This window comes from Sparus aurata, chromosome 3, assembly GCF_900880675.1.
Source record: "Sparus aurata chromosome 3, fSpaAur1.1, whole genome shotgun sequence".
NCBI classification, from domain to species: domain Eukaryota; kingdom Metazoa; phylum Chordata; class Actinopteri; order Spariformes; family Sparidae; genus Sparus; species Sparus aurata.
In genome coordinates, this window is record NC_044189.1 from 2,538,871 (window position 1) to 2,555,952 (window position 17,082).

At 43.3% G+C, this 17,082-nt stretch overlaps 1 protein-coding gene across 1 annotated transcript in view; it reads right to left on the reverse strand.

Annotated features, from left to right (window-relative positions):
- Window positions 1–339: 339 nt before the first annotated feature.
- The window catches only part of tmem65 (transmembrane protein 65), a 32,985-nt gene continuing 16,242 nt past the window's right edge, over window positions 340–17,082 (reverse strand). Inside the window, exons 2-7 of the mRNA XM_030411804.1 lie at window positions 10,859–10,903; window positions 10,336–10,403; window positions 10,141–10,195; window positions 6,735–6,777; window positions 6,315–6,420; window positions 340–4,362 (exon numbers count right to left, since the gene is read on the reverse strand). Of these exons, the coding sequence (XP_030267664.1) occupies window positions 4,219–4,362; window positions 6,315–6,420; window positions 6,735–6,777; window positions 10,141–10,195; window positions 10,336–10,403; window positions 10,859–10,903 (461 nt within the window). The 3' untranslated portion in view covers window positions 340–4,218. The remainder of the gene's footprint in view (window positions 4,363–6,314; window positions 6,421–6,734; window positions 6,778–10,140; window positions 10,196–10,335; window positions 10,404–10,858; window positions 10,904–17,082) is intronic.

Sequence of the window (17,082 nt, forward strand, 5' to 3'; positions counted from 1 at the left end):
TATCTAACTTTAGTCCAACAGCTGGAAATCGCAGTGAGTAAATTATTGATTATCCCTTAACTTGTTTAATATTTAATACAACTGACACTGTTGTATTCTAATCTAAACCTGCTGCATCAGTAAACGTCAAAGTTGAGAAACCTGAGAAAAAGTACCAACAGTCCCCGACTCTTTCTACTGAGTGTGAGAGGAGTTTACTGGTGTTTCTGACCTGGAGCTGCTCAGAACACCGTCAGTCTTCCTCTGTCGGGACTGACTGGAGCCTCGCTGCCTTGCTCGAGGGCACTTCAGCTGTCAGCGACGACACAAACGAGCTTCAGAGTAAAACAGAGCCAGACGTCAACACTCCAAAAATTTATTATCATCTCATTTTAAAATTGCACAGCACGTTTTCAAAATGCATCCCACAGAATCCTTCGACATCACAAGTTTATAGTACAGACACGAAATCAGTGCAGGACGAGCTGCTGCTGCTCCGACCGGCCACAAGGTGGCAGCACAACACAGACTGGAGGAGATCACGCTTCAAAACCTTCCTTCTCTTCTCTCAGTTTTGAAGTAATGGAGAGAAACAAAAACATGAAAATCTGCTCATCACACAAGACTCACCTTATAAAACATAGAGAACCATGAGATGATATAAAAACAGGTCGTCCAGGGAAACAAACGTCATCCTGAAAACATCACTTATCATTAATTAGTGCCACATCTGCTGCTCCACTGGAGGAGACTAATTCCCTCGAGGCTTTTTACACTTAATCCAATAACAAACTTAAATAATCGACCCAAACATTCATTAAAATGTTTCTTTGTTGTTCAAACATTTCTGCTGCCAGTCGCGCTGAACTCTTCCTCAAACGTTAATTCCTTGTGATTGGAGGCTGCGGAGGGATTAGAGCTCCGTGTCTCTCCAAAGATTCACAGATTCTGATGTTTGCTGCAGGATAAGAAATGTTCAGCAGCAGCGGCCTTTAAAAAAAAAACACCTCCATCAATCATTATTACAACAGTTTCCACCAAAAGTTCTGGGAATTTTCAAACTTTTCAAGGCATGAAATGACTCCGTTCTCCTTCTGTACGTTTGTTCTGACCTGTGAGGGAAATAAAGCTGTGACGTTACCGACGTAACGGACACTCTGTGGTTCGTTCTGCAGGAGAAATGTATTGATCCCAGAGCTGATAACTGATAACGTTACTCCTGTGTAGACGATATGAATCTGTTCATCTCTTCACGAGCAACACGAGAGTTTATGAGAACTTTTACTGTCCTTCCAGTAAACTTTAGATTTAGTTATTGTAAACAGTAACAATACAACTTTGTTTGTTCTTTAAATATGAAAGTTAAATCACTGCAGCCATTTTCTCTTTACTTATAAACCTGTTTTAGGCGTAAATCCCCAATTTGTACAGAAGTAATCTGATCATCCAAACAAGTCCATTTTCTCTTTACTGGCCAAAAATATCAAAACTACGGAAGCCCAGAGGGAAGTGAAGACAAACCAATACACATATAAGTCTTACCCAGCGTTTTCTCCTGTGCTTCAATTTGAGAACTGGTAGAACAAAAGTTTTTTCCAGGATTTAGTTATGAAGATTATCCTGGATTTCAAAGCTCACATCGGGAAATTATGATGGATGTTTCTTTTTTTGCTTAACGTTTTGGACATTTTGAAGCGGGCCGAGACCTCCATCGGGTTCAAATTGAAAAATTATCTTTAAGAACACAGGATCCATAACTATTAATTATTTTTTAGGATTTTTATTTTTCAGGGTGAAAGTTTGCCCGGAGGTCAATTAAAGGCTCACTGATGCTGAGCGTCAGATAAACATACAGATACAGACGCTACGTACTCTGGAGACTCTTTGAGGAGAGGTAAAGTGAGTTGGTGAGAAGTTTTAAACCTCCATCAACGTTAATTTGGCTGAGCACGACAAAACACACTCTCACTGGCGCCCTCTGCTGGTCGTGTTGCTGAACATCCACGCAAACATGAAGGACTCATGGAAGTCTGTGTGCAGTGACGCTCCATCGTTTGAAAAGGACAAATCCATTTCTGTACGTAACGGAAGCAAAAATGAGCCTTGGGACACATTAAGGGTCAGTTTGGGTGCTTCAACAGCGTCTCAGAGAAAAAAACATTGGACTGATTCATCAATGTTTATACTATATAATTCTGACATTCAAAGACATTTTACAAGTCGTCCCAACTTTTCTGGGATCAGAGTTGTGAACAGGTTGTGAGTTTGGACGCAGCGAGGTGAAAAAGGATCTGATGATTCTACATATTTACAAAAAAGCACCTTGAATGTCAGCCGGAGTGAGAGAGAGAAGAGTGAGAGATCAAGAATGAAAGAGGAGAAGTCACAGATCAGTGAGAACTACTGAACTGAACTGGTCACGGTATAAACTGTTTTAGACTCCGACGTCTTCTGTGGCAAATCCAAACCATCTGCAGCATCGAGTGTGCTGAAAAACTCATTACACAGACGGCTGGATTTGAGTCAAGTGTGCGAGAGAGAAAGGAGTGAAAAGTAAAGATGGAGAAGAGAAACACGGAAGGGAGGGACCTTGGAACGCGAACATCAGAGCTAAGAATAGCGACTTAGTTTAGTTTGTGGTCGCGTCAGCTTGTACAAAACATTTGAAGACTCTCCAGCAAATTAAAAAAACATGTGATAGAGAAAGAAAACGTCTGGTTATAGAGCTACATCAGTTCTTCATGCAAAACACCGAACATATTCCATGGAGGTAGCAGTGGACACTGTTCCTACTCTCTGTATTTACATTGTTCTTTGCTCTTTTTGGTTACAGTCTAAAACTGCACAGACACTCAGAGACTGTTTCAGCTCAAGTTATGAGAAAAATGTCTCGTTTCTGACCCAAATAGTGTTCTGGAGATAAAGTAGTAAGTAAATATGATTCATGAGCTCTTCATTTGATAATTTGACTTTAAAAGCGGTCAGTTGAACATGTGAAATGTGTCCCAACAGTTGGTCTGTACACATGTTTGTGTTCCTGCTGTCAGGATCAGAAACGACCACCTGTCTCACCTGGAAGCTTCTGGCTGGCTGGTAAACAGTGAAATTGGATTTTTGGAGTCTCGTCCCTCCGAGGACGTCTGATACCGCCGCTGACATTTGAGGAGGAAGAGTCCGGATCACAGCTGTGGTCTGAAGGTGGTGAGACAGGTGAGCGCTCGTCGTCCTGGGAGCCGCTCAGGCAGCGTTCACAACACAACTACTGAGACGTAAATACAAATATCTTCTCCTCTGATCGACGCCCGAGGCTGAGACGAGCTCTAACATGTAGATCTTGTAAAGCAGACGGTTCTGAAGCTGTTCGAGCATCTGACAATCAGATCTGAAGGACGCATTAAAGGGTAACGCCGCCAATTCTAAAGATGTTATCATCTTGTGGAGGTGTTCTGATGAGGTTTATGATCTGCTGCTTTCTGCTGGTGTGATGACGACGTGACACAATGACAAACACAAACCTGTCCTGTCCTGATTGAGTGAAATTGGTGGAGTTACCCATTAAATGCAGAGCTGCTGTAAGTCCAGAGTGAGATCAGCCCGGCTGGAGGCAGAATAACAAACATTTGCGCACCTGAAGACACGTTTCCTCTACATTTCTTTATCTTTAGTGTTTTAAACTCGTCTCAAACCGTTTGAGATTTTAGTTGAGGGACCATCAGAGCAGTCAGCTGCTGCTGTGCTATTCCTGGCATAATTATATTGACGCACTGCGCTGTTAATTCATTTGCATTGTTCATCAAGAATCAAATAAATATATATTGCTGTTTACCCGACATTACACAGGAAGTTTGCAAACTTAGTTTTTTTCCAGCGTTAAACGAGAAGTCAACACACGGAGCGATGAAGATCCGTCCGTCCTCTGACATGATTCTTACATGAATGCGACCTGCGATGAAGCTGACATGTTGAGTGAACAGACGGCGTGTCTGTACGGAGCAGACAGTGTGAGGATACCACAGCTCGGTGCGTCACAAGGAGCTAAAATAAAAGTTGCGATGCAGCTAAAATTCATGAGCCGGTGAAGTTTACGCTAACAGCTTGAGAGTGTTTGAGAGTGAGGAGGTGTGAACGCTGCCCGAGCAGGAGGACACAGACGTCACACTGTAAATACTCTGTTTTAAAGGTGACATCAGCAGCGTCAAGCCTGCAGGTGTGACGCTGAAGTGCAGCTGTAGTGGCTTGTTAGGAAGAGTGTGACGTCGTCGTGTCGCTGCAGGCTTCTTTCTCTTTCTCTTTCTTTTTCTCGTCGTCGTCGTCGTCGTCGCCCAGGAAGAACAGCGGGAACATCCCCAGGATGCAGCCGATGGAGATTCCGATGGCTTTACCCTGCAGGAGAGGAAGAAAATGATCTGGCTCACAAACTTATTAAAATGCTGAAATTACAGAGCGCTCCAGAAGTCCTGCAGCTGGATAAAAGTAGAGACGAACACACTGCGAGTGGTGTTTTGCATCGACAGCAGGTTACAGATCTAATGTGTTTTTTCAGGTGAATGTATCTCAGCTGCAGGTGCTGCATCTTTAAGCTTTTATCTCCAGATGCACAGATTTGATCTCTCACCACTTTCTGCAGACTGCTGACACCGACTCTGTTGTCAGTCTCATCCTTCACATCCTTCCCTGTTATTAAACGTCTCCACAGCAGCAGACTCTCCTTCCTTCTCCACTTTCTTATAGTTTCATGTCTTACAGCTGCATTTCAACCCATTTACTTTGGGTTTGGTACCCACTGAACTCTACGTAACCTCTGGTAATCGTTTTTAAACGGCAGATCTGCTTTGATTTTCCACTGCAGACAGTTTCCTTAAATGTAGGCTGGGTCGTTACCAGCCGGCTTCAGGTTATCCGCTGTCACTTTTCCAGCAGTTGGAAGACAACAGAGAGGACTGATCTGAACTTTTAATAAGCTGCTGACTTTATAAAGGCTGCAGGTGGTGAGACAGAAGCAGGAAGTGAAATCCTACTTCGGAGCACAGAGGATTTCTGTGTTTTCAACTGAACAGAACTGTACCAGACTGCTTGGTGGAAATCTGGCTGCACAGATTTACAACATTTCACACAAATAAACTACAAGATTATCAAAATCTGGGCGACCCGGCAGCCGTGACGATGACCATGACATGTTACACCACCGGTCTGACTTCATGTCACTTCCTGTCTCGTCTCTCATTTCTAGGGCTGTAACGATACACCAAACTCACGATTTGGTTTGTATCACGATTTTTGACTCACGGTTCGATACAAACTTTTTTATAGATTTTTTAGAATAAAATAAACATTTTTATTTATGTAACATTTCAATAACTTCTGTATATGAGACTCGTCTGATAGTATCGGAGGCGCAGTACTGGGAAACTGAACCAGTGTGAATGGATGAGCCAGCTGTGCATATGGAGGGCGTGTCATACAGTCTGATGACTGCACAGGTCCCTCATTAAACTTAATAAATAGAAATGTCCCACAAAGCAACGTTACAGAACCAAACAAAAGTAATGTAGTAACTGTAACTGTCTTTGGCAACTTGTATGAGAAAAAAATGTAGTGGAGAAGTGTCCGTCCTCCCGCCTGTCCTACCGACTCCCTCCTCTCCTCCTCTTTCTTTCTGTGTGAATTCACGACGGAGATCTTTCGCTCTGTGTGAATCACCATTGGCGGAGAATTGGCGAACTGCGGCTGCAGCTTTTATGCATCTTCTCCTGGTTCGTCTTCACTCCGGCGGTGCTTCGCTCTGAGTGAACGACCATCGGCGGAGAATTGGTGAACCGCGGCTGCGGCTTTTATGCATCTTCTCCTGGTTCTTCTTCACTCCGGCGGTGCTTCGCTCTGAGTGAACGACCATCGGCGGAGAATTGGTGAACCACCTGTGGTGCTAATGCGGCGTCTCTGTGTGAAAGGGGCTACTTATTGTTACTCATAGGGCTGGATCTGGACAGGAACTTGTGTCGCGATTCTGCCTTCTCACACTGCCAGACAGGTTCGTGGATCTGAGTGTCATGATTTCGGTTTTGATACGTGTGTCGTTACAGCCCTACTCATTTCATCACAAGTGTTTAATAACCACATTTAAGTGATATTTACAAAGTAAATGAATGCACATCTGCTTGATATCGGCCTCCAATCGGTCGCACTCTACAGAATTAACCACATTAAAGAAGCGGGAACTTTGACTAGATGGCCGTTACTTTAGTAGGTGACAAACACTTGATTAGCGTTGCTGCTGGCCCTTTAAAAAAGGCATAAAAGGTTGTAAAAGTAATTCAAAATAAATATGATAATCTCACCATGTGCGAGCTGACCCTCGACTGCCACATGTCCACCTGTTTGGGCGTCAGATCTGGAACCTGCATCCCCAGTTTGGAAGCCAGAGCCTCCACATAACCTGCAAGACTACACACACACACACACACACACACACACGCACACACACACACACCTGTCTTTAATTACACTTCTGAGGACATTTTAATAAAGTGTAAATCAAACAAACACCAAAATAAACTAAGAGTAAGTTAGGAACAAAATAAATGTGATGGCTGAATTCAAATGTTAAAACTACAGGGAGCAAAACAAGACAGAGAAACCTCATTTTATTCATTTCCTATTCTAGTGACGACACCTTGAACTGCATCAGTCTTCAATAAACTCCCCGTCTCCCTCAGAACAGAGCTGAACCCTCAGAGACAGTTTACAGAGCTGCTTACCCGAGACCTGCCAGATCTGACACCAGGTTCCCCAGAGCTGCAGCTGCAGACACACACGGAGGGAAACACTGTGAGTTCTGCTCAAACACACACACACACAGCCACAGAAAACAGAAAACACTTCACATACAATGAAGGGTTTGATTGTTTTTTCCCAGCATTCACTTGGAAACTGATTTATTTCACCTAATTTGAAATTCAGTGAGTCAAAGTGTGCATGTTTTCTCTCTCTGGGTTTCCTGAGAGCGGCTGAGGGTTGAGATCTGAGAGCTGTTGAGTGAAATTAAAAATACTTCAACAGGATCTTCAGCGTCGGTGGGAACCCTCCTCCCGTCGCTCCGGTAAAGATTGTCCTGACCTCAGTGACAGAATGTGACCGCCTGAAGGACGATCCTCTGCAACCCTCGACTTCTGATGTTTTCATCTTCCTCTGGAATTGTTCGGACTGAAATCTCTGAAGCAAATCTGCAATTTGATGAGTTGAATTCTTATCGGGGACGATCTAAATCTGACGGATTGAAGTTCACAGAACTGTCAGCCGCTCTGCAACGTCCCCCGACGGATGTTGGAATTAGTTTTGGCTGCGTGCGACAATTTCAGTCCAAACTCTTTCACAGCCACTTCAGCCACAGACTGACCAGGTGAGCCGACAGGAGAAAGCTTTCAAGTCCTCTTCTCTCTCTGTTTTGTTCATGTAATGGCTTCCATCACTTTGTGCGACTGAATGCACCACTAAAGATGCCTTCAGGGACAGACAGGGTGCCCCGTTTGAACAAATCATGTCCTGTCCCTCTCGATGACAGGCTGCTTCTCACCGCTCACTTTTCCTCCTTTTTCCTGCCTTCACATGACTGGATGACTGGATGACACACTGTCTGAACTAGTTCATCATCTGATTTTGGTCATTTCATATCCAGAAACAAAGCATATCATGATGAAGCAGATTTTCTGGTGAATACAGTGAATATAGCTGATATGAAATGACGACATGGAAAGTTTGAATGTTTGGTTTTCTTGTCCACGTTGGACATTAACACGTCTAAACGATGGAAGTTATTTTTTGTTTCTGAGTACGAGCTCCTGCTCAGTCCTGACTCAGAGTCAGACTGACTCTCCTTTGCAGAGACAGAAGCAGCTGAAGCAGGTCAGATGTCTGATATGGATGCATCCCTTCAGAGGTTTTCCTCAGGCAGACTCAGAATGACTGCAGGCGCTTTATCATCTGGTCCTGGAACGCCTCAGGCAGGCAGAGGTGGAGGACAAAACTCTCTCAGCTGCCCTGCTCAGGTTGCTGCCACTGAATCCTGGATTCTGATAAGCATTATTAAAGTTAAATGTATTAAATAACTGGCTGTAAACTCTCCTCAGAGCCTGTGTCGTCCCTCCAACGTGCTCCCGTTTGAGGAAACTTTGAGAACTCGCCTACACATGACAACCAAAACAAAAATCAGCGAATAAAACAATGCCAAGTGGCCCACATACATCTCTGTATATATAAAAAGATGAAAAGCAGAGAGGGGCGTCCACACAACAGATCAAAGCAGCAGAACACAAGATGAGAGTCAGTAGGAGTGAGAGAGAGCGTGAAAGTTTGTTCCATCGAAGAGCACCTTTGGAAAAACACCAAGACAGCCGGCTTCTTCTCCGGCTGCCGTCGTGGTTTCACTGTCAGCACGGTCGGCTTCAGAACTATCGGAGGTAATGTGCTCAACAATACTTGTCAGTGATGAATAATTCACGATGTGTGTTGGTTTTTCACAGGCGACGGCGACATTTGTTCACGACCATTAAAAGTGAGAAGGTGCTAAGGATGCGTTAGTTTTGCCTTTAGTGGATCTCTGGAGGGTTTAACGGCAGCCAGTTTACTTTCTGGTGCTAAAACTCCAGATGGCTGCTTCCATCTGAGTTCTCTTCAAAGGAAAACTCTTTCACCAGCACCTCTGACACTGATAGTGTGTGACACTCAAGTGCAGGGCGATGAAGTACGAGTCTGCAATAAAAGCTGGAAACCTTCAAATATAAAAATAAAAAAGCAGAAGCAGTTGAGCGTCTCTGCACGATGGAGGACGATGAAACAAATATGAAGCAGTGGCGGGATGGATAGAGGCATCAGAGCACAGCTATTGATCTAGAGCCCGTCTTCAGCCTCTGATTTGCACTTTGCAGAGGAAATTGGAGCCAAGTATCCATGGAAACGGAATAATCTAGTGGCAAAAAAAGGGAGGAGGCAAACTCCAGCGCCTTTATGATTTCCACAGTGCAATAAAGACCCCAACCGGGACCCAGAACAGCAGCCGCGACGGCAGCAGGCGGTGCTGCAATAAACTGCAACCGCGTCCAGAACAACTTCAGAAAAAATGATATTTCAGAGCAATTTCATACAACTGGTGAGATCACATCACCTGAGCTGTGAGAGTTATGACGACGTCCTCGAGGTGGCGGCTGATGGAAGAGATGGCAAGACTTTGTGTCGTTATATCGTGATATGATTGTTGTTATTTCCTGGTTTTAAAGTAAAGTAAAGTTATTTCCTGAACTTACCAGACTGTTCTTCTTGTGCAGATACTTGTGTTTACTCATTCAGTCCTTACATGCACATTAAAGGTCATTATTCTGTATTGTGTACTTTATTGTGTTAATATTTTGTGAATGTACCAACAGTCATCTCTTTAATGTCATCTTAATATGTATATTGAGGTGTTGCATTCAAAATAATGTCATATTTGATTGTGTTACTCAGTCTGGAGATTATATCGTGTATCACGACGCGTCATTCTTTTCACAGGAAACCTAATTGATTCTGATCTAAAACACAGAACTGCAGATAATTACACACATTTCTGATAATAACTCATATTTTAGTAAAACAAATCCAATTTCTAAAAGTGTGTGAGTGTTTGTGTGTCCGTGACATTTACACAATAGAGTTTAGTACGCTTGACATTTCACGCATAAACCAAAAACGTTCCGGAGAACAAAGCGACGATTAAAAACACGCAAGTTAATATTTGAACCTGGATGGAGAAATGAAAGTCTGGTATTGTTTAACCTTTCTTGGGGAATTGACTGATAAACAGGTGCAATACATACAAAGCCTCAATTAATCTCATTATCCAGTGAATTAATGAATGAAATTAACCTCCTTGAAAAGACCGCTGGGGATCTGAAGAGTATTCAAGGTCTCAATAACACCCAAGACACTCACACACACGCTGAATGTTATCACATATTCAGTTTTAAGTGAAGACGAAAACCATCAGAGATGAGAGGACGTCTGGAGCTGTCTGATCAAAGACTTCAGTGTCTCTCCTGTTGATTTTCTGTTCATTTACAATTCAATCAATAATAAAAAAAGAATGGAGAGTTAGAAGACAAGATAATTTAGACTGCAGACGTCTGTTCTTACCGGCCATGGTGGAGATCCCCAGAGTGACGCCGATAGAGAGTTCTATCTGTGTTCCCTGGAGAACAGACGAGAACAGACGAGAACAGACGAGAACAGGCTCAGTGGAGGAAAACGAGATGGGATCTATAACGACGGCGATCTGCGAGTCATTCCGCTCAAATTAAACTTCATGGCTGTGTAAATAAATTCACTCACTGCTGCAATCATGATGGCGTTATCCAGGAAGCCGAATCCAACAAAGGGGATGGCGTTGTGTAACAAAACTGCAAAACACACAGAACAAAGTCAATAAACGACACTGGAAGGACGACAGCTGAGCCGTCTGGATCGCACAGCAACACATTTAACACACCAACAAATCAAATCAAGACATTTCCATAGACTCTCTCTGTGGATAAAGCTCCTTCTGGAAACGACTCATTTCGTTCTGTTCTGGGAAAAATGTCGGCTTCAGAACGATGTGTATACTGATTACAAGGTCAGTTATTGAAGCGAGCATATCTGATGTTCAGACTTCACAGAGCTGTTCTTTGATGGACAAGACAGATAATTACAGTCTGGTCAGTCACACAAACAGAAACCCACGAAGAAAACAGCTTCTGAGAGTGTTTATTAAAAAGTAAATCTGCTCACATCATGGAAATACTGCCACTTTCACTCCAAAATATGGAGGATTAATGTGTGTGTGTTAGTGTGTGTGTCAGGTTTCATCTCTTACTATATCTGATCTGGGCTGCAGTCGGCGGCGAGTGCTCCAGGGTCTCTGCGAAGAAAAAACATCAAAACACATCAAACGTCGGCTCATTAACTGCTGAGGTTCGACTTTAAGCGTCTGCACCAACGCCGAGACTCGGATTGCTCAGCTCCAACTCAAGTCGAGGCTCCGCAGAAACTTCTGATGGAGGAACACACAAACACAAAGTTTTGTGTGATGGTGGAAAAACAGCACCATCATCCTTCACCAGCTCAACGGTCTCAAAGGTGTTTATCACTAAATAAAGAATAAAATGCCAGAGTGAAATATTGTGCTGCAGAGAGGACGATGTGACTTTCAAAATGATCCGTTTTGCCTTTTTAAAATCAGCTACACATTAATCATTTCAACATAAAAGTGCCAAAATGCATCAACTCCCAAAGTTTTTTAGAATCTGACGTGTTGTTTAATTTGACCTTTTACTTTTGCGCCTCCGTTTCGACAGTCAGTGTTGTTTTTTTAAATGCCAGCAGACATTTTAAAGATGCATCATCTGCTGCTGGGGAACATTCTGTTGTTGAATGTCTGTCTGTAATTGTAAAGTCGACAGCTGCCTCAGAAACACAGAACTCACAAATGGATAATAAACAGAACCAACCAAAATATATAAATCATCCCAGACTGCAGACAGATTGAGATAGAGCTGCACAATACGTCCTTACAGCATCAACGTTACGGTGTCTGTAAATTAACTTCAACACATCCGCAAACTTCTTTGCTGCTTCGGGCAAAAAACAAAACTTGCACGATTCTCATTTTCTGTGACTAATTTACAAGAGGAGTGTGTCTGGTATCACATCATCTACTGTGATTTAAGGGTTCTTGGAAGTGCATTGGTAGCGAGTGGCTCTGCATGCACAGTGAGCGTCCCAGCCACTACAGTTTTTTGGTGAGTGGAGAAGAGATAAACCAGATTTGGCGTAAGAAGATGCTGTAAAGTCCACGTCATTGCAGCCAGCTCCTGTGGTGAAACTCGTCTGACAGGAGGAATAATCTGGTGGATGTGGATTGTTTCCAGTCAGAGTTTCTCCAGGAGCTGATCTGTGGGGTAAACCGGCTGTAAAACCCCGAGCAGACATTTGAGTTGTTTTTCTTTTTGTGGTCGTGAACAAAAACACCCAAATTCTTACACATTCATCCTTCAGTCCACGTGGAGGTTTGTGCCAACTTTGAAGAAATTCCTTTGGAGCATTCTCAAGATGTCGCGTTCACAAGAATGGCAGATGGAAATCCCCGAGACATAATGCCTTTGGGCACAGCTTTTAAAACTCTGCAGAGTTTAATCACAGTCCCAATCATCTGCTCCTCTCCCAGGCTCCAAAACTGCTTCTAAAAAAAGTTGTCAAATGTCTCTGACAGATTCTTTGTCTTGTTTATCAGCTCTGTGCTAAAATACGTTCATTAAATCATAATGTGGATCGTTCTTTTTGCTTAGATTTGTGCCTATTTAAGGATTTATATACTGGTTTGTTATCCAGCCGGTAAAACGGTAATTAACCATAAAATGTCACAGGACACTCGGCCAGCACAAAGAGGAACATAACAACAGCCAATGAATGAGTGAAGCAGCACTACAGTCCATCAGGGCAACTGTGACACTTCAAATCAAGTTTATAATCAAAATGATAAATAAAATAAAACCCCGACTGAAAGAAACTGAACAGCTGTCGCACATGTGAATCCACACATTCCTGGTAATGTTTCACAATAAAAGCCTTGTTAAGAAATGGACGCTAGAGGGCTTTTAATTTGAAACGGATACAGGAAGTTTGCATTAATAGTGTAAAGCAGCAACTTTAACAGGGCAACAAACACAGAGTGTAACACTAATGAGCTGCAGCTTAACCTGCACCAACTCGTTACTGTTCTCTCCTGTGGATAGCTTCGACTGCTGCTGGCTTTTAATATTTCACATGTTCTGTTTCTAGTCACACTCCTGCAGAAGTAATGGATTTATCTAAACATCTGATATTAACCGAAACATTTAAAGCCAGAGGAGAACTCTCACTGCTCTCTCAACATGAGACCAAACTTTGAAGACCTAAAAAACGATGTGAAATAAGTTTCTCTATTTCCAAACTCTCCAGGCTCCTGCTGGAAGCTGGAGGAGGACACACATGAAGAAGTGGACAGAAAGCAGACAGTTAATGACCACACGGAGCCAAATGAAGTGCAGTTCTGAGTCAAATAAATAGCAGGAGGGAAGAGAGTCTGTAAGTTCTCCTCCTGCTTTGGTCTCCAGTCTGATTTAATTGCCAAGAGAGCCGTGGAGAAGCAGCAGACTTGAACCGTTGTGTCGAGCACCCTGGGGAGACACTGAGCTGACTCAAGAGAAGTGGGTCACTGGAGCACAGTGCATTCTGGGCAAGAGACCAATTACAGGAATAAATCAATTACAGCAAAAGATAGATGTGCTGAGTCCATCATTTTTCTGACCTCCTCGTGGTCCAAGTATTCATAAGCTGGACTCGCACAAGTTGCACTAAACTTTCCTGTCAGAGTGCAAAAATAGTGTGTGTGTGTGTGTGTGTGTGTGTGTGTGTGTGTGTGTCTGTGTGTGTGTGTGTGTGTGTGTGTGTCTGCATAAAGAAGCCCGAAGCCAGACTCATCTGTCAAAACAAACAGCAGCAGCGGCGTGGACAGAATCACACCTCTCTGACCGACCGTCACTGCAGAAAGGTCAACATCTATTTTAGTGTTCAAGAGTCGACTCGTTCCGAAAACAAACCACACAACCACATCTGCTGCTCGTCACCGACCCCAGCACCTGATTCAACATGAAACACACCTGTGGTTTTCACTACTTCACCTGCCAGAGATGAAGTAGAACAAATACTGTTGATTGTCTCTGTTAACCTGATGTGCCAGATGGTTCGTTAGGCAAATCATCTGGAGAGGCGCCACTATACAAACTGTTTGCCAAGTGTTTTCTCTTCTCCTCCATCATCGATCACAACTTCAGCCAATCAGATCAGCAGCAGGAGAACGACTCCACCAGAGGAGCCAGCTGCTGAATCAAACATTTTCTGGAGCCAGTCGAGAGAAGAGTAAAAAACCGCGTCTTTGCTACGCCAACCTCAAATCCCTCAAATCCATCCTCTTTTCTTAAGGATATATTTTATATTCTAGCAGAAACCCCAAATAAAATCACACACCTGACAGTGAGCACAACATGTCTCCTTTAACTGATTAATGCCTGCAGCTCTAAACTGTTGGTATGATAAAAACAACGTACCATCTTCATTTAACCCTTCACACACTCACAATGAAAGAAAAAAATCCCCCATGTTAAATCTCTGAGCATCCTTCCTTCAGCCGAGGAAACTCACCGTCTACAACTCAAAGCCTCCATCAGAGCCCGACTACTGGAGAGATTTGTGCAGGTAGATTCACACGAGGATCTGGTGTTTCCTCCTTCTTCCTGATTGAATGCTCAAGAACTTTAAGTTGCCAGGCAACAAATTCTGGTCCACTCAGTGAGCAGTATCGCTTAGCAACAACCTTCATCCAGGAAGTGACACGGGGACTCAGTGGAGGGTGGAAGGAAAATTTTAAGTGCCCAAAATAAAAGTATGGGCCTCCGAGGATTGGACGACTTCAGGCACAGGTGCTTGATCGGACTGTGATCCGGGGAAGTCTGAGACCAAGTCGACGCTTTGAGTTCTTCCTCGGTTTGACCTGCCAGGTGGGCTCACTGCCATCGGTCTGAGTTGGATGTTGGAAGGGTTCACCTGTTTGTTCTTCTAATGTTGTGGCTGATGGTGTTATTTTGTGGAAGAAAACAGGAAAACCGATTCATTTTCAATCCTGTAATTAAAGTGGAAGTGAGATCGAACTGCAAGAGCTAAAAGCAGAAATGTAGATCAGCTTTGCTGTAATCCTGTAACATCACCAGACCAGTTTAATCTCTGAATCCATACAGTTATCTCTCAATTCACCATCGATCCTGAGCCTCATTAAAAAGCAGTAATCGATCCCGACAGCTGGCTGAAACATCAACAACCTCCGTCATTCTTTACAGCTGAGCAGGTCCAGTTAGACTCGAGCTGAAATAAGAATGAACCCAAATCATTAAACATTCATCTCTTCTTCCAAACTGCAGGTGCGGCTCATTAAACCGTCCTCTTTGAAAAAGCTGCACCAAAGCTTTGATTAAACACATTTTGATCTTAACGGCTCACATAACATTAGCATCTATTTGATGCTGTAATAAACAAACAGAAACAAAACTGATCTAGATGAATGTGTTCAGTGTTTTAAAGGCCAACAAGTTCACCTACTGAGTGTTCTCAGAGAGGTTTAGTTCAGGTGCTCACGGTCCTCAGAGGATGAACGCTAGGATTTGTCCAATGTATTTAACTCAGAAATGAAGGGAATTGAAGGCGCTCCGTGAAACTTCTGTGTTGTTCTGGTAGCTTTATGTTAGCGGACTCCATTTCTAAACGAACATTAGCTACTGTTGTTCTCCGTTAGCGAAGCAGAGCGCTGAGACGAGGCAATCGAGGAACTTGCATTAGGTCACATCCTTTGAATTGTCCCGGGAAATCAGACACCAGTCCTTCACAGTTGGTAATTTTCCATCACATCTGCCAGCCTGGCAGAAAACAAAGGGTGCGTCCTGTCGATAGAGAGTTTACGGTGTTGTTTTGGATTTTATTGCTTCATATTTTCCGTAGGACTCGCACTGAGCAGCCGATGATGATGGTAACAATGGTGTCGACATGAGGAGACGTGCTCCGTTGTACTTTCTATGGTCCCTGAGACAACGGGACAAAGCTGAACATGGGATAAACCTTCCCTCATTATTTTCCCTACAATTGGCGAGGCTGTAGGAGCAAACTTGCCTCTCTTGTCTCTCGACTTTGTTCTGTGGTGTGCAATAAGCGTCAGAGCCTCACAGGGCCGAAGCAGCGGCTGTTGACTCTTCTTCTTGTTAGGGGAAGAATATTAATTTCAGAAGTGCTGCTTAAAATACCGGGCCACACGCTGGGAATAACCCATTTTCACCCTTCCTGATTTTGACTTACTAATGACTGCGGTGTGAGTACAAACACAGAGACTCCTGGGAAAACGTGTCCAGAAATAGGTCGGACTGACGCAGGCACAATATCGCTGCTCAATCTGCTAATAGCAGCAGATTTGGAGTCAGATGAATGAATGCTGAGGAGCTGTCGCTCTCCGTCGGCTGCAGAACGTCGCACAACCCAGATAATGACAGCAGAGTGAGTGTAACGCGGCTCGTGTGTCAGCGCGGGACTGAATCAAACGTAAGCTGATTGTGTGTTTGTGTATATATATATATGATTAGACGTCAGCAGCTGCTGCATCATCTGTCTGCTATCAGACTGCTGATTAAAAGAGTGGAAGTGCTTCCTGCAACACACTGCACACCTGACAGACACACACACACACCTGAGCGATACACAAACAACAACAGCTCACAGTCGGAAGCTTTGCTGCAACTTTTTCCAATAATCTATCATCCAAGCTGACGTATAATTGTTTTATTTCACTGTGCATGCATTAACTCATAATACTGTCACCACTTGACGGATTTGAGCACAAATTACATCTATTAAAATGTGAAAAACACGACATTTACTGAGAAATCTGCATTTTAGCTTTTGCACGTCTTGCAGTGTTCTGGCAGCAGGTGGATCTTTGGTCTTAGAGATCTGTCAGAGCCGCTGACGCCTCAGGCACAGAGCGGTAGACACTTATGTCATTCATATTCATTCAGGCCAAATTAAAGGAAAATCACGTTTTTCATCGTGTAATTACCATATCGCTGAGCCCTGCATCATCTTGTTCCAATACATCAGGCATATCTTCAAGCATAGAAAGGACCGATAACCAGTGAGATGACTGGAACTCATGTATATTCATTCTTGTACCTGCTGGAGACTAAGAATAATAACACTGCATTTAATAATGTTAATATAATTCAATCATCCAATGTATCTGCGTGTTCTGAATTATATAAAAACTTTCTGAAGAATTTAAACTTTCAAGCCAAACTTCCAGAACCTTGAACTAGCAGCCACCAGGGCTGCAACTGACAAAAATCTAATTATTGATTAATCTGCCAAGTATTTGCATGACTGATCTACTGATTGTTTAGTTTCTGAGTTGTTTCCTGAACCCAAAGAAAAACAGGCTGAATATAAAAAGGTGTCAACACAGTACAA